Source organism: Cetorhinus maximus, chromosome 7 (assembly GCF_964194155.1).
Source record: "Cetorhinus maximus chromosome 7, sCetMax3.hap1.1, whole genome shotgun sequence".
NCBI classification, from domain to species: Eukaryota; Metazoa; Chordata; class Chondrichthyes; order Lamniformes; family Cetorhinidae; genus Cetorhinus; species Cetorhinus maximus.
Window position 1 is genome coordinate 37,036,246 of NC_135885.1, and position 16,611 is coordinate 37,052,856.

Genomic DNA, 16,611 nt, shown 5'->3' on the forward strand with positions numbered 1-16,611 from the left:
TTATGCCTCAAAGGAGAGGGTGGATGCAGAATTGTGCCGGTTAGAAAAGCTAGGCATCATCCAACCAGTCCAATTTTCGGAATGGGCAGCGCCCATAGCCCAGTAGTGAAACCTGATCAAACTGTACATATTTGTGGGGGCTATAAATTGGCTGTGAACAAGGCAGCCAAACTAGGTAAATATCCTATCCCGAGGATTGACGACTTATACGCAAAGCTAGCTGGAGGCGAATCCTATACCAAACTGGACATGAGCCATGCATACCAAAAGTTAGAACTGGATAGCGTGTTTAGAGGGTACGTAGTCATCAACACACTCAAGGGTCTACATCAATATTCTGGCCTGCTCCTGCTCCTATTCCTTTTATCTTATGAAATAGAGGGTAATTACTAATATCTAAAATGATACACCCAAAGGCCAAACAGAGGGCAAAGGTTTTTCTGTGTATAGTATGCAGGCCTCTGGCTCCATCCCAAGGGTAGAAAACCCAGGACCAAAAAAAAACCTTTTCTATTATTTTTTAAATAAATTATTTTGTACCTCGAAAAAGGTACAGGAAGAATGGCAACCTGAAAATATGCGCTCATAAATCCTTGCATAATATAAATAATATATCTAGCACAAAGGTCTAACACAGCTGAGTAACATTTTAAAAACCAGTATGGAAACAAGCATTTGACAATTGAGCCAGAATGTTTGTAGCCCAAGTGGCTTCACAAAATCAGTTATACTAAAAAGCTAGAGTTGTGGCATGAAGAGCATGGCAACATAATATCTACTTAACAGCACTAAAACTTTGTGTGGCCTTAAAACAGCCACAGAATTACTTTAATAGTAGATGTTATGTTATGCATTGCTTGGTTTAATACTCTGGTTCGTATAAAACATGTAATCTGACCTCCTGTGATCAATGCTGCAGGAAATTTGCATTAATAATGTTATTTGCAAGGATCATTCAAAAAAATGTAAAACCAACAATTGGGCAACCATTATAAGCATTGTTCAGCTACAGGCACCACTTATGTTTGGAAAATAAAAACAGTTATAACATATTTTGACCTGGCTCCTATATTCTACCCTCTATAAAGTTGAGGTTATCTAAAAATCTGCTGTCCATGCCCAGTTCACAAACCATCTCAATGCTTGCTGACCTTTACTGGTTCCTGGTTAAGCAATACCTTAATCCACCTCCAAACCTCTCCATCTCTCTTTCCCCCTTAAAACTTGTCTCTTTGACCAAGCTATTGGACACCTGCCCTAACATCACCTTAATATGATGTCACTGTCAAATCTTACTTTTTAATACTCCCGTGAAACACCCTGGGACTTTTTGTTATGTCAAAGGCGCTATAAATGCAAGCTGCTGTTGCTGAAAGTTGAATACTTGATTTAAAATTGTTTGCAAGCAAACTATTACCCAATATATTGTAATGTACTCTTTTACGGGTTGTTTTCTAAAGAAGAATTGGAGCCAGAGAAACATCAGGACAAATAGCACCCCTTATTGTGAGCTTGAAGTAGATAGCTTGTGTTGACACTAGCGCAGGGATCACTGGAATGTAGGTGCTCATCAAATTCCAAGTCAAGTGCTACATAATCAAATTTTACTTGAACAGCTCAATAGTGGATTCAATTATTTCCTTACTGTAAATTAGATAAACATTGATTAACATTTGTATCCAATACTTGCCTGCATTACGGTCCTGACTTTTGTAGTCCACAATGCGCAGTTTCCACACAGGTGTAACATCCCTTTTTGTGTAGCTATTTTCACTCTGATCACCTTCTAATGCTCTTCTGAACTCTGCTTCAATCTGGATATGTTTTTGTTCCTTCAACAATTGTCTGTAATTATTCAGAGCTTTCAACTGTCGTTCGTTCAAATAGGCCTACAAGGTAACACAACTTATGTTACATATTCATTCTTCTATGGAAGAACGGTATACCCATAGAACTCCAGAAGAATCCAGGTAATGAATCCTCAGCTATGTGGACCTGCATACCCAGACTGAAAAGCTGGGCATGTTGATAAATGCCCCCAGTACAGTAGGAATGGAAATCTGTGAATTCCATGCTGCACATACACAAGTGGAGCACTGTTTGGAAATAATGGATACTAGCCTAGATACAGGGCATAGAAACCTCATTCCAATCAAACCCTAATAATAAAACAAAGAGGTGGATACAAAAACAGATGATTAACAACAAGGGTTATCACAACAACATGCATATCTTTGGCATTCCCATCCCCAGAGAAACAGGGTGGGAGGGAGTGTGTTTGTTGGGGTGGTGGGGTGTAAATGCAAACTTATCCCTGACATCTAGGATATCCTATAATCCCATACTGGATCATACCCTGGACAACACACACAACACTTGATACCCACATCATTAGATTCAAAATGTTACAAGGGGTGCTGGAGATGTCCAACAATCTATGTAACAAATATGTAGTCTAAGCGCAAGTTGATAAAGGAGGAGGTATAGAATAGGCTGTCTGTACATAAAGTTGATAAAGCACCTGAGCTGGATCAAATTCATCCAAGGATAATGAAGGAAGTGTGAACGAAAATTGCTGAGGCACTGGCCATAATTTTCCAATCATCCTCGATGCAATGATGGTGTCAGAGCACTGGAGAATTGCAAATATCTTTACATCTTTTTTTGAACATGGATGTAATAAGTCTAGTAACTACGAACAGTCAGTTTCACTTCAATAGTGGTTAAGCTCTTAGTTGGGGCAAAAATTAATAGTTATTTAATAGGCAAATGCTGGTTAATTAAGGAAAGCTAGCATGGATTTGTTCGGGGAAAATCATGCCCAACTAACTTACTTGAATGTTTTGTTGAGTTAACAGAAAGGGTTGATAAGGGTAATGCTGTTGCTGTGGTATATGTGGACTTTCAAAAGGCATTTGATAATATGCCACATAACATACTTGTGAGCAAAGTGAGAGCTCATGGAATGAAAGGGACAGAATGCAACATGGATACGGAATTGGCTGAGTGACAGGAAACAAAGAGTAGTGGTGAACGGTTGTTCCTCCGACTGGAAGGTGGTTTATTGAGAGTTCCCCAGGGATTGGCGTTCGGACCCCTGCTCTTCCTTATGTATATTAAAGGGTCTAGACCTTGGTGTACAGGGCACAATTTCAAACTTTGTGGATTATACAAAACTTGACTCCATTGTGAACAACGATGAGGATAGTGTAGAACTTCGAAAGGACATAGGTTGGTAAACTGGGTGGACAGGTGGTAAAGAAATTTACTGTAGAGAAGTGTGAAGTGATTCATTTCGGTAAGAACAACAAAAGCACAGAACATAAAACAAAGGGTACAATTCTAAAGAGGTTGCAGGAACAGAGGGACTTCAATGTATACATGCACAAAGCATACAGCATCCTGGGCTTTATCAACAAGGGCTTAAAGTACAAAAACAAGGAAGTTATGTTAAACCAGTATAAAACACTGGTTCAGCCTCAAATGGAGTGTTGCATCCAGTTCTGGGGACCACGATTTAGGAAGGATGTAAAGGCATTAGAGGCGGTGCAGAAAAGATTCAAAAGAATGGTTCCAAGGATGATAAACTTCAGTTACTTAGAAATACTGGAGAAGCTGAGGCTATTTCCTTGGAGAAAAGAAAGTTGAGAGGAGATTTGATAAGAGGTATTCAAAATCAGATGAACATATGTACGTATATATGGATTAGGAGTAGGCCAATCAGCCCCTCGTGCCTGCTCTGCCATTCAATAGGGTCAAGACTGATCTGATTGTAACCTCAATTCCATGTTCCCACCTTCCCCCACTAACCTTGCACCTCCTATCAGGATTCTATCTACCTCTGCCTTGAAAACATTAAAAGACTCTGCTTCCACCACCTTTTGATGAAGAGAGTTCCAAAAACTCACTACCCTCAAAAAATTTCTCCTCATCTGTCTTGATGGACAGATTTTATTTTTAAACCGTGATTGATTGAAATATAGAAGATCCTGAGGGGTCTTGACAGGGTGGATGTGGAAATCATGAGGGACCTAAATAGGGAGAAACTATTCCCATTGGTGAAAGGATCAAGAACCTGAGGGCACAAGTTTAAGGTAATTGGCAAAAGAAGCAATGGCAACATGAGGAAAAGCTTTTTCATACAGCGAGTGGTTCAGATCTGGAATGCACTGAGTGTGAGATAGATGCAGGGTCAGTTGAGGCTTTCAAAAGGAAATTGGGTCATTAGTTGTAAAAGGAAAAAGACGGGGAGTGGCACAAGGGGAATTGCTCTTTCAGAGGGCCAGCACAGACTCAGTGGACTGAATGGCCTCATGTGCTGTACCCATTCAACAACAAGTAGGCTTTTACCAGTCAGGACAAGTAAAGGCTATGCATGGAGGTAGACAAATATCAGGACACACAACACCTCTGGTTGTACATACTTGAATTGTATTTGCTCTCTTTCTTTGCCTTATAACCCCAGGCCCTAGCCTACTCTTATCTTGCTCCAAAACTTCAAAATTTTGTTTATTACGTGATCTCCAGCTGTTGTCATTTCAAATTTCTTCAGTGATCTCCAGTTCTAGCACAATTCTTAAAATAGAGAAACAATTTCTTATAAATTAGTAGTTAATTGGTGAAATATTAAGTATTTCCATACTGCTTCTCATTCTTACTGGAAATACAGCTAAAATACACTACAAAAATATCTGGACTGCTTCATTATGAGGCATTGAAAATGGAACTGAACACTGCAATTATCGGCAAACATCCCCAGTTCCGGCTTTATGATGGAGGGAATGTCATTGATGAAGCTGATGATGATTCGGCCAAGGATAACTTAATTTTAAATTCAATATTGATAAATTTTTGACAGAGGTGTTAAGGAATACAGGGCATGGATGGGTATAGAGAGTTAGGCTGTAGATCAGCCATGACAGGCTTCAGCAGCTCAATGGCCTACTCCTAAAACACATCTATATAATATTTTAAAAATAAAATAAAGAGGATAGGATTATGTGTAACTTGCTTCTATTTCTTCCTGACTTTAAAATAAAGTGGTCTCTCTCCAAGCAGCTGAACTACACAGCTGCCAATCTGGACAACCTTCCAATAATAAGCAGGTTCTAATTGATCTAAGGTTGCAGCTATTTCATCCATTTTCCCACAGCGGGCTCCTGAGCAGTGGTCTAAACTAGATTCTAAACATCAAAACAACATTCCAGAACACTGATTACAGGAGGGAATCTTGTATATATCCAAAAAAAAACATTTAGGATAGGTAAAGTGCACATTTAGTTACCTCAACAGATGGATCTGAAGAATTTTGAATTGCCTCATACAAATCTATACCATCCTGGAGCATCATGATCTGTTGGTCACTTAATTTCTGTATTTTGTGTTCTCTCTTTTTCTTTCTGTCAACTTCAAAACAAGGCATTTTACTCATTTAATTCATTACTTATTTTTATTCTTTAAAAATCACATCTTAGTAGCTACACAGCAACAACAAAATAATCGAACAGAAAACACTGGAAATACTTATGTCAAGCAGCACCCGTGGGGAGAGAAACAGTTAGTATTTCAGGTCGATGACCTTTCATCGGATCTTTTAAAAGATCTGTGTATTTGAACTTCAGTCTCTCTGCTCATCTACTTCAAGTAGCGACCATTATCTAAATTTTCTTCTATCGACTATGCACTTTCCCCTAACATTCATGAGCATGACCATCATCAAACTGCTGACCATAAACACCTGAGGGCCACTATTGACCAGAATCTTAACAGGGCTAACTCTATAAACATTGTGGTTATAAGGGCAGATCAGAAGTTGGGGATTAACATATGAATTAGGGGCAGCAGGTGGCCACTTGGCCCTTTGAGCCTGCTCCACCATTCAATGAGATCATGGCTGATCTGATTGTAATGTCCCACCTATTCCTGATAGCCTTTCATCCCCTTGCTTATCAAGAATCTGCCTCTATATTTAAAATATTCAAAGACACTGCTTCTATTATCTTTTGAGGAAGAGTTCCAAAGATTCACTACCCCTAAAAAAAATTTCTCATCAGAAGTAGAGATGTTCGCTGATGATTGCTCAATATTCAGCACCATTCGTGACTCCTCAGCTATTGAAGCAGTCCATGTCCAAATGCAGAAAGACCTGGACAATATCCAAGCTTGGACTGACAAGTGGCAAGTAACATTCAGGCAATGACCATCTCCAACAAAAGAATATCCAGCCGTTGCCTCTTGATGTTCAATGGCATTACCATCAATGAACCCCCATTATCAACATCCTGGGGGTTACCATTGACCAGAAACTGAACTGGACTAGCCATATAAATACTGTGGCTACAAGAGCAGGTCAGAGGCTAGGAATCCTGAGACGAGTAACTCACCTCCTGACTCCCCAAAGTCTGTCCACCATCTACAAGGCACAAGTCAGGAGTGTGATGGATTACTCCCCACTTGCCTGGATGAGTGCAGCTCCTACAACACTCAAGAAGCTTGACACTATCCAGGACAAAGCAGCTTGTTTGCCTGGCACCACATCCACAAACATTCACTCCCTCCACCACCGATGCACAGTAGCAGCAGTGTGTGTCATCTACAAGATGCACTGCAGGAACTTAGTAAGGCTTCTTCAAAAGCACCTTCCAAACCCATGAATACTATCATCTAAAAGGGCAAGAGCAGCAGATAGATGGGAACATCACCACCTGGAAGTTCCCCTCCAAGTCTCTCACCACCCTGACTTGGAAATATATCCCCATTCCTCCACTGCTGCTGGGTCAAAATCCTGGAACTCCCTAACAGCATTGTGGGTGTACCTACACCACATGGACCGCAGCAGTTCAAGGTGGCAGTTCACCACAACCTTCTCAAGTGCAATAAATGGATAGGCAATAAATGCTGGCCCAGCCAGCGAAGCCCACATCCCATGAATGAATTAAAAAAAACTCCCCAATTGTGCTTGATTTGAGTGGCTTGCTAGGCATTTCAGAGGGCAGTTAAGAGTCAAACACATTGCTGTGGGTCTAGAGACACATGTAGGTCAGACCAGGCAAGGATGGCAGATTTCCTTTATTTACATCTAAAGGACATTAGCAAACCAGATAGATTTTATGACAATTGAAGATAGCTTTAAATTCCAGATTTTATTAATTGAATTTAAATTCCACTAGCTGCTGTGATGGGATTTGAACCCATGTCCCCAGAGCATTAGCCTGGGCCTCGGATTACTAGTCCAATGATATTACCATGATGTCACCATCTCCACTAGTTCTCCATTATCCACGTCTGTTACTTCTTCAAAGAACTCCATTAAACTGGTTAAACATGATTTCCTTTTCACAAAACCAAGTTGGCTTTGCCTGATTACCCTAAATTTTTCCAAGTGCCCTGCTATAATGTCTTTAATAATTGCTTCTAACATTTTCCCTAGGACAGATGTTAAGCTAACTGGATTGTAGTTTCCTGCTTTCTGTCTCCCTCTCTTTTTGAATAAAGTGTTACATTCGCTATTTTCCAATCTAATGGAGCCTTCCCCAAATCTAGGGAATTTTAGAAGATTAAAACCAACGCACCAACTGTCTCACTAGCCACTTGTTTTAAGGCCCGAGGATGAAGTCCATCAGGACTCAGGGACCTATCAGCCTGCAGCTCCAAAAATTTTCTCAGTGCCACATCCGATTTACAATTATTTCTGGGATGTTACTTGTATTCCTGTATCCTCTATAGTAAAGACCAATGCAAAATTTCCCAGACTAACTTTCTACAGGAGCAACGCTCACTGTTAACTTTTCTTTTTAAACATCTATAGATTCTCTATCGGTCTTTATATTTCTAGTTAGCTTTCTCTAGTACTCTACTTTTTCCCCATCTTTATTAATCTTAGTCATTCTTTGCTGTTCTTTATATTCTGCCCAATCTTCTAACCTGCCACCCATCTTTGCGTAATTATACGCTTTTTCTTTAAGTTTGATACCATTTTTAAGTTTTTTAGTTAACCATGGATGATTGGTCCTCCCCATGGAATTTTCTTCCTCGTTGGAATGTATCTATTCTGTGCATTCTGAAACATTCCCTTAAATGTCCACCATTGCATCTCTATTGACCTATCCCTTAACCTAATTTACTAGTTCACTTTAGCTAGCTGTGCTTTCATGTCCTCATAATTGCCCTTATTTAAGTTTAAAATACTAGTCTTGGGCCCACTCTTCTCTCCTTCAAACTAAAAGTAAAATCATATTACGATCACTGCTACCTAGGGGCACCTTCATTATGTGGTCATTAATTAATCCTATCACGTTGCACAATACCAGGTCTAGTGTAGCCGGCTCTCTGGTTAGTGCCAGAACATGCTGTTCTAAGAAACTATCCCGAAAACATTATATGAATTCCTCATCTAGGCTACCTTTGCCCATCTGATTTTCCCATACTATATGCAGATTAAAATCCCTCAGGATTATCACCGTACCTTTCTGACAACCTCTCATTATTTCTTCCTTTATACCTTGTCCTACTGTATGGTTACTGTTAGGGGGCCTGTGCACCATTCCCACAAACAACTTCTTGCCTTTATCATTTCTGATCTCTGCCCAAACCATTTATACATTCTGGTTTCCTGAACTTACGTCATCCCTCTCTAATGTGCTAGTACCATCACTAATTAACAGAACCGCCCCTCCAACTTTTCCCAGTTTCCTGTCCTTTCTAAATGTCACGTACCCTTCAATATTCAGGCCCCAATCAATGTCATCCTACAGCCATATCTCTGTAATGGGTATCAGATCGTACTTATTTATTTCTATTTGAGCTATTAGTTCAGGTTTTGTTTCGAATGCTATGTGCCCTCAGATAGAGTTTTAGTGTTTTTGTAACCTCTAGCCTTATCTGATTTACTCGTCGGTTTGTACTCCCTGTCCCTTCCTGTCACAATCTGTTTATCATTTCCCAGATTAATATATCTCGTCTTTTCTTTACCACACTTCCCAAATTAGATGCCTTGCCTCCACTATTTAGTTTAAAGTCCTCTCTGCTTCCCTAGTTATGCGACTCGCTAGAACACTGGTCTCAGCTTGGCTCAAGTGTCGACCATTCCAACGGTACAGCCCCCACTTTCCCCAGTATTGGTGCCAGTGGCCCACAAGCCAGAACCCATTTCTCCCACACTAATTTTTCAGCCATGTATTAATCGCGCTAATTTTTTTGTACCCTATGCCAATTTGCATGTGGCTCAGGTAATAATCCAGAGTTTATTACCTTTGATGTTCTGCTTTTCATTTAGCAGCTCATATTCTCTATGCAGAACTCTTTCCTAGCTCTACCTATGTCGTTGGTGCCTGGACCATGACAACTGGATCCTCCCTTTCATACTGCAAGTCTCTCTCCAACCGAGCAGATTTTCTGAACCCTGGCACTGGGCAGGCAACAGAGCCGTCTGGACTCTCACTCTTTGCTGCACAGAAGTGTCAATCCCCTCACAATACTTTCCCCTACTACTATTCCTTTTTGTTTCCCCCACTTGAAAAGCTTTCTGTACTGTGGCATCATGGTCAGTTTGTTCATCCACTCTGCAGCCCTGACTCTCATCCAAGCAAGCTGAGAACACCTCAAACCTACTGGACAATTGCAAAAGTCAAGGCTCCTGCACTCCTGCCCTCTGGGTCCCCTTACATGCTTCACTTGCAGTCACATCCTTCTGTCCCTGACCAAATCAGTGGTGTGACTGCCTAAGTGGCAGTAGCATGTGACTCACCTCCTGACTTCCCAAAGCCTTTCGCATCTAAAGACACAAGTCAGAAGTGCAATGGAATACCCTCCATTTGCCTAGATGAGTGAAGCTTCAAAAATACTCAAGACGCTTACCACCATCCAGGCCATAGCAGCCCACTTGATCGGCACTCCATCTACCAGGTTAAAAATGCATTCTCATTGGCGCACCATAGTTGCAGTGTGTACCATCTACAAGGCGCACTGCAACAACTTATCAACTTGCTTCTGCGGCAGCACCTTTCAAACCAGCAATCTCTACTACGTAGCAAAGCAAGGACAGCAAGCACACATATACACCACTACCTCAAAGTTTCCCTCTCTGTTAGACACCATCCTGACGTGGAAATGTTATCATTGCTCCTTCACTGCCACTGAGTTAAAATCCTGGAACTCTCTAAGAGACAGCACTGTGGGAGAACCTTCATGGAACTGCAGCAGTTCAAGGACATGCTCACCGTCACCTTTCTCAATGCTGGTCCCGCCAGCAACACCCACATCCCTTAAATTAATAAAAAATAGAATATTTTAAGAGGATGTTCCCTAAAGGAAATACTTGAGCAATGGCCTTTAGAATGACACAGGTCCAGCTAAATATCACAATGGTTCTCCAACCCACAGGTTAACCAGGAGTACTGCCACGCTACAAGTCTAAAAACAAAAACATGGGCCTATGTAGAATGTCAATTGTCTATTATCTCAACATAAGAGATGACAACTTCAAAAATGTAAACATAATACAGAAAATGTGACGCTTTCGAAATAAAAAACATTTTTGATTTAATTTCTTTACACCAATTGTAATAATTTGAAATATCAAAGCAAGTGTGGAACAAAACTCCACAATCATAGTATTGATTAAAACATAGCTTGCTATTTTCAAGGATATCTATTTAGAAATGCAGTTTGTGATTACCTCCAAATTGTTCCTGTATTTGGGTTTCAATTTTAGCATATAACACTTCTAGCTTCCTCTGTTGATTCTCATAGTGTATCTGAGCTTCTCGCTCTTCGGCCCGTTCATTCCGGAATACATACATTCCATTGGGTTTCTTTTCCATCCACTGAAGAAAAACATCTCTTATCAGAAATACAAACTATACAATGTGTGTTCCGTATTGCACTGAAAAGAACTCACTTTGTGGATTCACAGCAGAAAGCCATTATTGAACTAACTTAATTTACACCTCCCCAACAGAGAGGGCAACAGACGGGACAGGAAAACAAAATGCTCGGCTATTACAAAAAATTATACTCCCTCCCCACTTGATAAAGCAACTCATACATTAAAATGTAAAACGGTGCATGTATGTAAGTTCCCAGAATACAATATGACTAAACCAACATCAACAATACCTGAAAATTTAACAGGTCGGGTTGCAAACTTATTACTGTAATCACAGCCAAAACATATATGACTGATATTAGTGTAATTCAGATGTAAAAGAAATTGCTTTCCCTTAACACCCAGCATGTATTTAATAAAAACAATCATTTGACAAGAAATACTGAAAAGAACAACTTTCTTTCTTCCCTTTTCCCACATGCTTTCAATTAACCTATCTGTTTTCTATCTCTTTCTGTCTACATATCTCCTTCCATTTCTATTAGCTTGACTTTGCTCTCTCAGCATCTCTGACTGTGCCAAATCTGAACTTTGACGACCAACTCCACTTAATGATTGCGACTGCAACATTGATTGATCTGAATCAAGACCCTAACTCACTTTACCAATGGGTTCAGATATACTGGCAAACTTTGTTTCTCTATGACTTTGAATTTCTTCCTGATTTTAACTTTGGGCTGGAGGAAGAATCTGGATTATAGGAGGTTTCTCCTATTTTCTCTCTGTCAGGTTTCTTTTTTCAAACAAATACACTGCTTGACACACCATTAGCTTTGTGAATGCACCTCGTCTCTTTGCAACACCTAATCACACACACTTCTAATCGCCTCGTTGGTTTTTCATCCTGACTTTCTGGCCAGCACTGAACTCCCAAGTTTCATGCCTTGTGTACCATGACTCATCTTCACTTTGCCTTGCCATTACAATATATTACAGTGCCTGTCTCATGTGGAAATAAACTAATCACTTATTCAGCACACACTGAAGTACACCAAGTACACATCAATTTCCAACTCTGCAAATAAATTGCATAAAAATATAAAGCAATTCATGGCCATGCTCAAAGATACTGCAATACAACATTTAAATAAGGAAAATCTACATAGTGTCGCTTCAGTACCAAGTACATTCCTACATATATTTTTTAATATGAGAAGCAATGTATATTTTCTATCCCAAGTGGATAGAAAAGTTTACATATCAGGATAATATAAATATGTTTACATTTCCACATACCCCAAGCCAAGTCTGACGTCACTATGGAGGCAACTTACACAGAACTAATCAGCAGCAGCAGAATTATATTCAAACACAATCTGTAACCTCACAGTCCAGCATATTCCTCATTCAGTCATTACCATCAAGCCAGTGGGCAATCTTTGTTCAATGAGAAGTGTAGAAGAGCATGCCAGGACCTACACCAGGCATCCTGAAATTGATGTACCAACCTGGTAAAGATACAACACAGGACTACATGCATGCTTAACAATGGAATAAATATGCTACAGAGCCAAACAATCATTGTTTCATTGGATCAGATCAAACCTCTGCAGTCCTGCCACATGCAGTCCTGAATGGCTGTGGACAATTAAACAACTAATGAGAAAAAGAGCAGGCTCCATGAACATCTTTATCCTCAACAAGGATAGTCTACCAAGTGAGTGCAAAAGACAAAGCTGCAGGGTTGGCAACCATTTTCAGCCAGAAGTGCTAAACACATCATCCATCTTGGTCTTCCAATGGAGATTCCCATCATAACCAATGCTAGTCTGTGGCCAATTTGATTCACTCCAAATGACATTAAGAAATGATTGTGCACTGAATATAGCAAATGCCATGGACTCTGACATTACCCTGCCTGGAATCCTGAAACTTGTGCTCCAGAAGTAGCAGTCCCTCTACCCAATCTAGCCCATTACAGTCCCATCAGCCTACTCTCAATCCTAGCAAACTGATGGAAGCAGCGCTATCAAGCAACACTTAAACATCAACAACCAGCTCACCAATGCTCGGCTTAGATTTTGCCAGGATTACTCAGCTCTAGACTTCATTACAACATTGGTTCAAACATGGACAGAAAAACTGAAGCTAGAGGTGAGGTGAAGCGAGAGTCACATCCCTGGACATTGAAGAAGGATTTGACTATGATGAGTATGGCATCATGGAATCCTAGTAAAATTTAAATCAAAGCAATGAGAATCAGGAGGTTAAGTCTCCACCGTCTGGAGTCATACCTAGCACAAAGACGGTTGCAGTTGTTAGAGGTCAATATCTCAGTTAAAGGACATCACTGCAGGGGTTCCTCAGGGTAGTGTCCTCGGCCAAACCATCTTCAGCTGCTTCATCAATGGCCTTCCTTCCGTCATAAGGTCAGAAGTGGGAACGTTCGCGATGATTGCACAATGTTCACCACCATTTGCGACTCCTCAGATACTGAAACAGTCCATGTCCAAATGCAGCAAGACCTGGACAATATCCAGGCTTAGGCTGACAAGTGGCAAGTAACATTCGCACCACATAAATGCCAGACAGTGACAGAGAAATTAACCATCACCCCTTGACATTCAATGGCATTACCATCACTGATTCCCCCCCCACTAACATCCTCCTGGGGGTTACCATTGACCAGAAACTGAACTGGACTAGCCATATCAATAATGCAACTACGAGAGCAGGTCAGCGGCTATGAATCCGGCGGCAAACAACTCACCTCCTGACTCCCCAAAGCCTGTGCCGTTGACAGTGTTATCTAACGGTACTTACACAACAATAACCTGCTCAGGAATGCTCAACTTGGGTACTGTCAGGGGCACTGCTCCAGACCTCCCTATAGCCTTATTGTAAACATGGACAAAAGAGTTGAATTCAATGGGTAAGGGGAGTGTGACTTCCCTTGACATCAAGGCAGCCTGTGATTGTGTGTGATGTCAAACAATCTAGCAAAACTGAAGTTAATGGGAATCAAGGGGAAAGCTCTCCATTGGTTGAAGTCAGGTCAAGCATAAATGAAGATAGTTGTGGTTGTTGGAGCCCAATTATCTCAGCCCAGGAAATTGCTGTTGTTCCTTAGCATTTAGGAATTGTGCATGATACTGAACACTCCGCAGTCATCAGCCAGCATCCCAACTTGCGACCTTAGTGAAGCTGAAAATGGTTGGGCCTAGGACGTCCTAGGCCCAACCATTTTCAGCTTCACTAAGGTCGCAAGTTGGGATGCTGGCTGATGACTGCGGAGTGTTCAGTATCATGCACAATTCCTCAGATACTGAAGCAGTCCATGCCTGCATGCAGCAAGACCTGCACATCATTCAGGCTCCCCTTCCTATCTTTTCTGAACACTTTGTACCCAGGAATATTTAATACCCAGTCCTGCCCTTCTTTTTCCAGGTCTCCATTATAGCCACATCATATTTTCACATGGCAATCTGTGCCTTTAATTCACCAATCTTACTTACCACACTCCGTGCCTTCACATATACGCACTGTAACCCCGATTTAGATTTTGTTGCTTTCGCTTTCAGTCTGACCCCACTATTAACTTACTATTCCCAATTCTAGTGCTATCTTTCTTTACCAATATTCTGTGCACTTTGGTATTCCTTTTATATTTTCTCCTGGTTCCCACACCCCTGCTGAGTTAGTTTAAAACATCCCAACAGCACTAGCAAGGAACTCAGTTCTGGCTCTGCTCAGGTGCAATCTGTCCGGCCTGTACCAGTCCCACCCTCCCCCAGAGTCGATCCCAATGTCCCAAGAATCTATAGCCTCCCTCCTGCACCATCTTTCCAGCCAAGCATTCATTTGTCTTATCTTGCTATTTCTGTCCTCACTTACATGTGGCACTGGGAGTAAATTTGGAGATTACTACTTTTGAGGTCCTGCTTGCTATTTTTCTACCTAGCTCACTAAATCCTGACTGCAGGACCACATCCCTCTTTGTACCTATTTCATTGCTACTGATGTGGCCAACAGCTGCTGGCTGTTCACCCTCCCCCCCTCAGGATGCTCTGCAGCTGCTCAGTGACATCCTTGACTCTGGCACAGGGAAGAAACGCACCATCCTGGATTCACATCTACAGCCACAGAAACACCCATCTGTTCCCCTAACTGTCGAATCACTTATCACTATTGCTCTTCCAGACTTCCCAATACCCACTTGTGCAACTCATCCACCCGTGGTGCCATGGACTTGGCTCTGACTGCACTCCTCGCATGTACCCTCATTCTTAAAAGTATTCAGAACTGAGTACTGTTTGGAGAGTGGGATGTACTCAGAGGAGACTCCTGCACTACCTGCCTGTTCTTTTTTGGCTGTCTGGTAGTCACTCCTTCCCTCGCTCCTGCACATGCAAACTGTGAGATGACCACATCTATAAAACGGGCTACCACATGGCTCACAACCTCATGGATGCACCGCAGTGATGCCAGCTACTGATTAAATCCCAAAACCTGGAGTTCCCACATAGCACAGGATGGGCACTCAAGGTTGGAGTAGTCCTGCCATCTACTTATTAGCTAACCTTGCTACTGCTAAAAAAAATACTAAAAAATACCAATACTAATACACCTGACTACTACTTATAAACCTTACTATAGTACTGATAAATCGTACCAATACTTAACACAGTTTACTAGTTGTAATAAGTCTTACTTAAAAATGAAAGATACTCACCAGCTACTCATATTCCTTATTAATACTTAATATATTTATAATCTTTAATCGTCCAATTGTTGTAACTCAATTCTTAAGCAGCAATAATCACTAGCCAATCAACTTACGCTCTTCCTGTGATGTCACACCTCTTTCTGTTTCCGAACTCTAGCAGCAGCACCGATACCGGCACTAGCAGCACCTAGCCCTGAGTCTCCCTGGAAATCTCGCTCTGTCTTGCACTGGTTTTTTTTTCATGCCCCAACTCTTCCTGGAAATCTTGCTTTGTTTTGCACCGGTTTTTTTCAAGCCCTGACTCTCCCTGGACATAGAACCTAGAAATGCCAAATTGTTTAGGGCTCATCCTTGAAGGTTCACTCAACATAAACTATCTATTTCAAACACCCAACACAGCAATCCATCAACTGACATGTCGCACCACCTGACCCACAATCCCTAATCTCCAGGAACAAAGACCAAACAATTTGCCTGAACCCCATGACTTGCACTGTTCCCAAGTGTTCTATTCCAGATAGTCAGTGAAGGATAGAACCTGAGCAAAATCTTCACACTCGCTTTTATTTAGAGACACACATTACAAACATGCAGCCCCTAACCAAACAACCACAATATATACTCTTTTGAGTATATCAATTAAACGAATCAACTAATAGCAAATTAACCACAGTATATATACTCTTTTGATTAAGCCAAATTAACAAATTAAGTATACATAGGAGCACAAGTGAATCTCCCATTAATAAAATTACTCAATTATTATACAATTAATACTAACACAACACAACCATGCCAAAAAACCAAGCACTCCTCTCTTAAGCAATCAAAATGTACAAGTGACATGCAATGTATTGATAACTCTTCATCTTAAAAGACAAGCTACCCCCTTAATCACATTTTGATTTGACGTTTGTAAGTTTTCTTTAAACTTTGTCTTTGGTTTCACAGCTAACCTAACTTAGGGGCTATGTTTACTTTAGCCCTCATTTTGTTGATTTAGTTTATTAGGTTGGCTTTAAAAGAACTAAAAAGACAAGCTATTCCATTTAAACATTGT

At 40.9% G+C, this 16,611-nt stretch overlaps 1 protein-coding gene across 1 annotated transcript in view; it reads right to left on the reverse strand.

Moving 5' to 3' along the window:
- The window catches only part of brca2 (BRCA2 DNA repair associated), a 129,881-nt gene that overhangs the window by 26,418 nt on the left and 86,852 nt on the right, over positions 1 to 16,611 (reverse strand). Inside the window, exons 20-22 of the mRNA XM_078545338.1 lie at positions 10,676 to 10,823; positions 5,285 to 5,406; positions 1,691 to 1,889 (exon numbers count right to left, since the gene is read on the reverse strand). Coding sequence (XP_078401464.1) covers positions 1,691 to 1,889; positions 5,285 to 5,406; positions 10,676 to 10,823 — 469 coding nt within the window. The remainder of the gene's footprint in view (positions 1 to 1,690; positions 1,890 to 5,284; positions 5,407 to 10,675; positions 10,824 to 16,611) is intronic.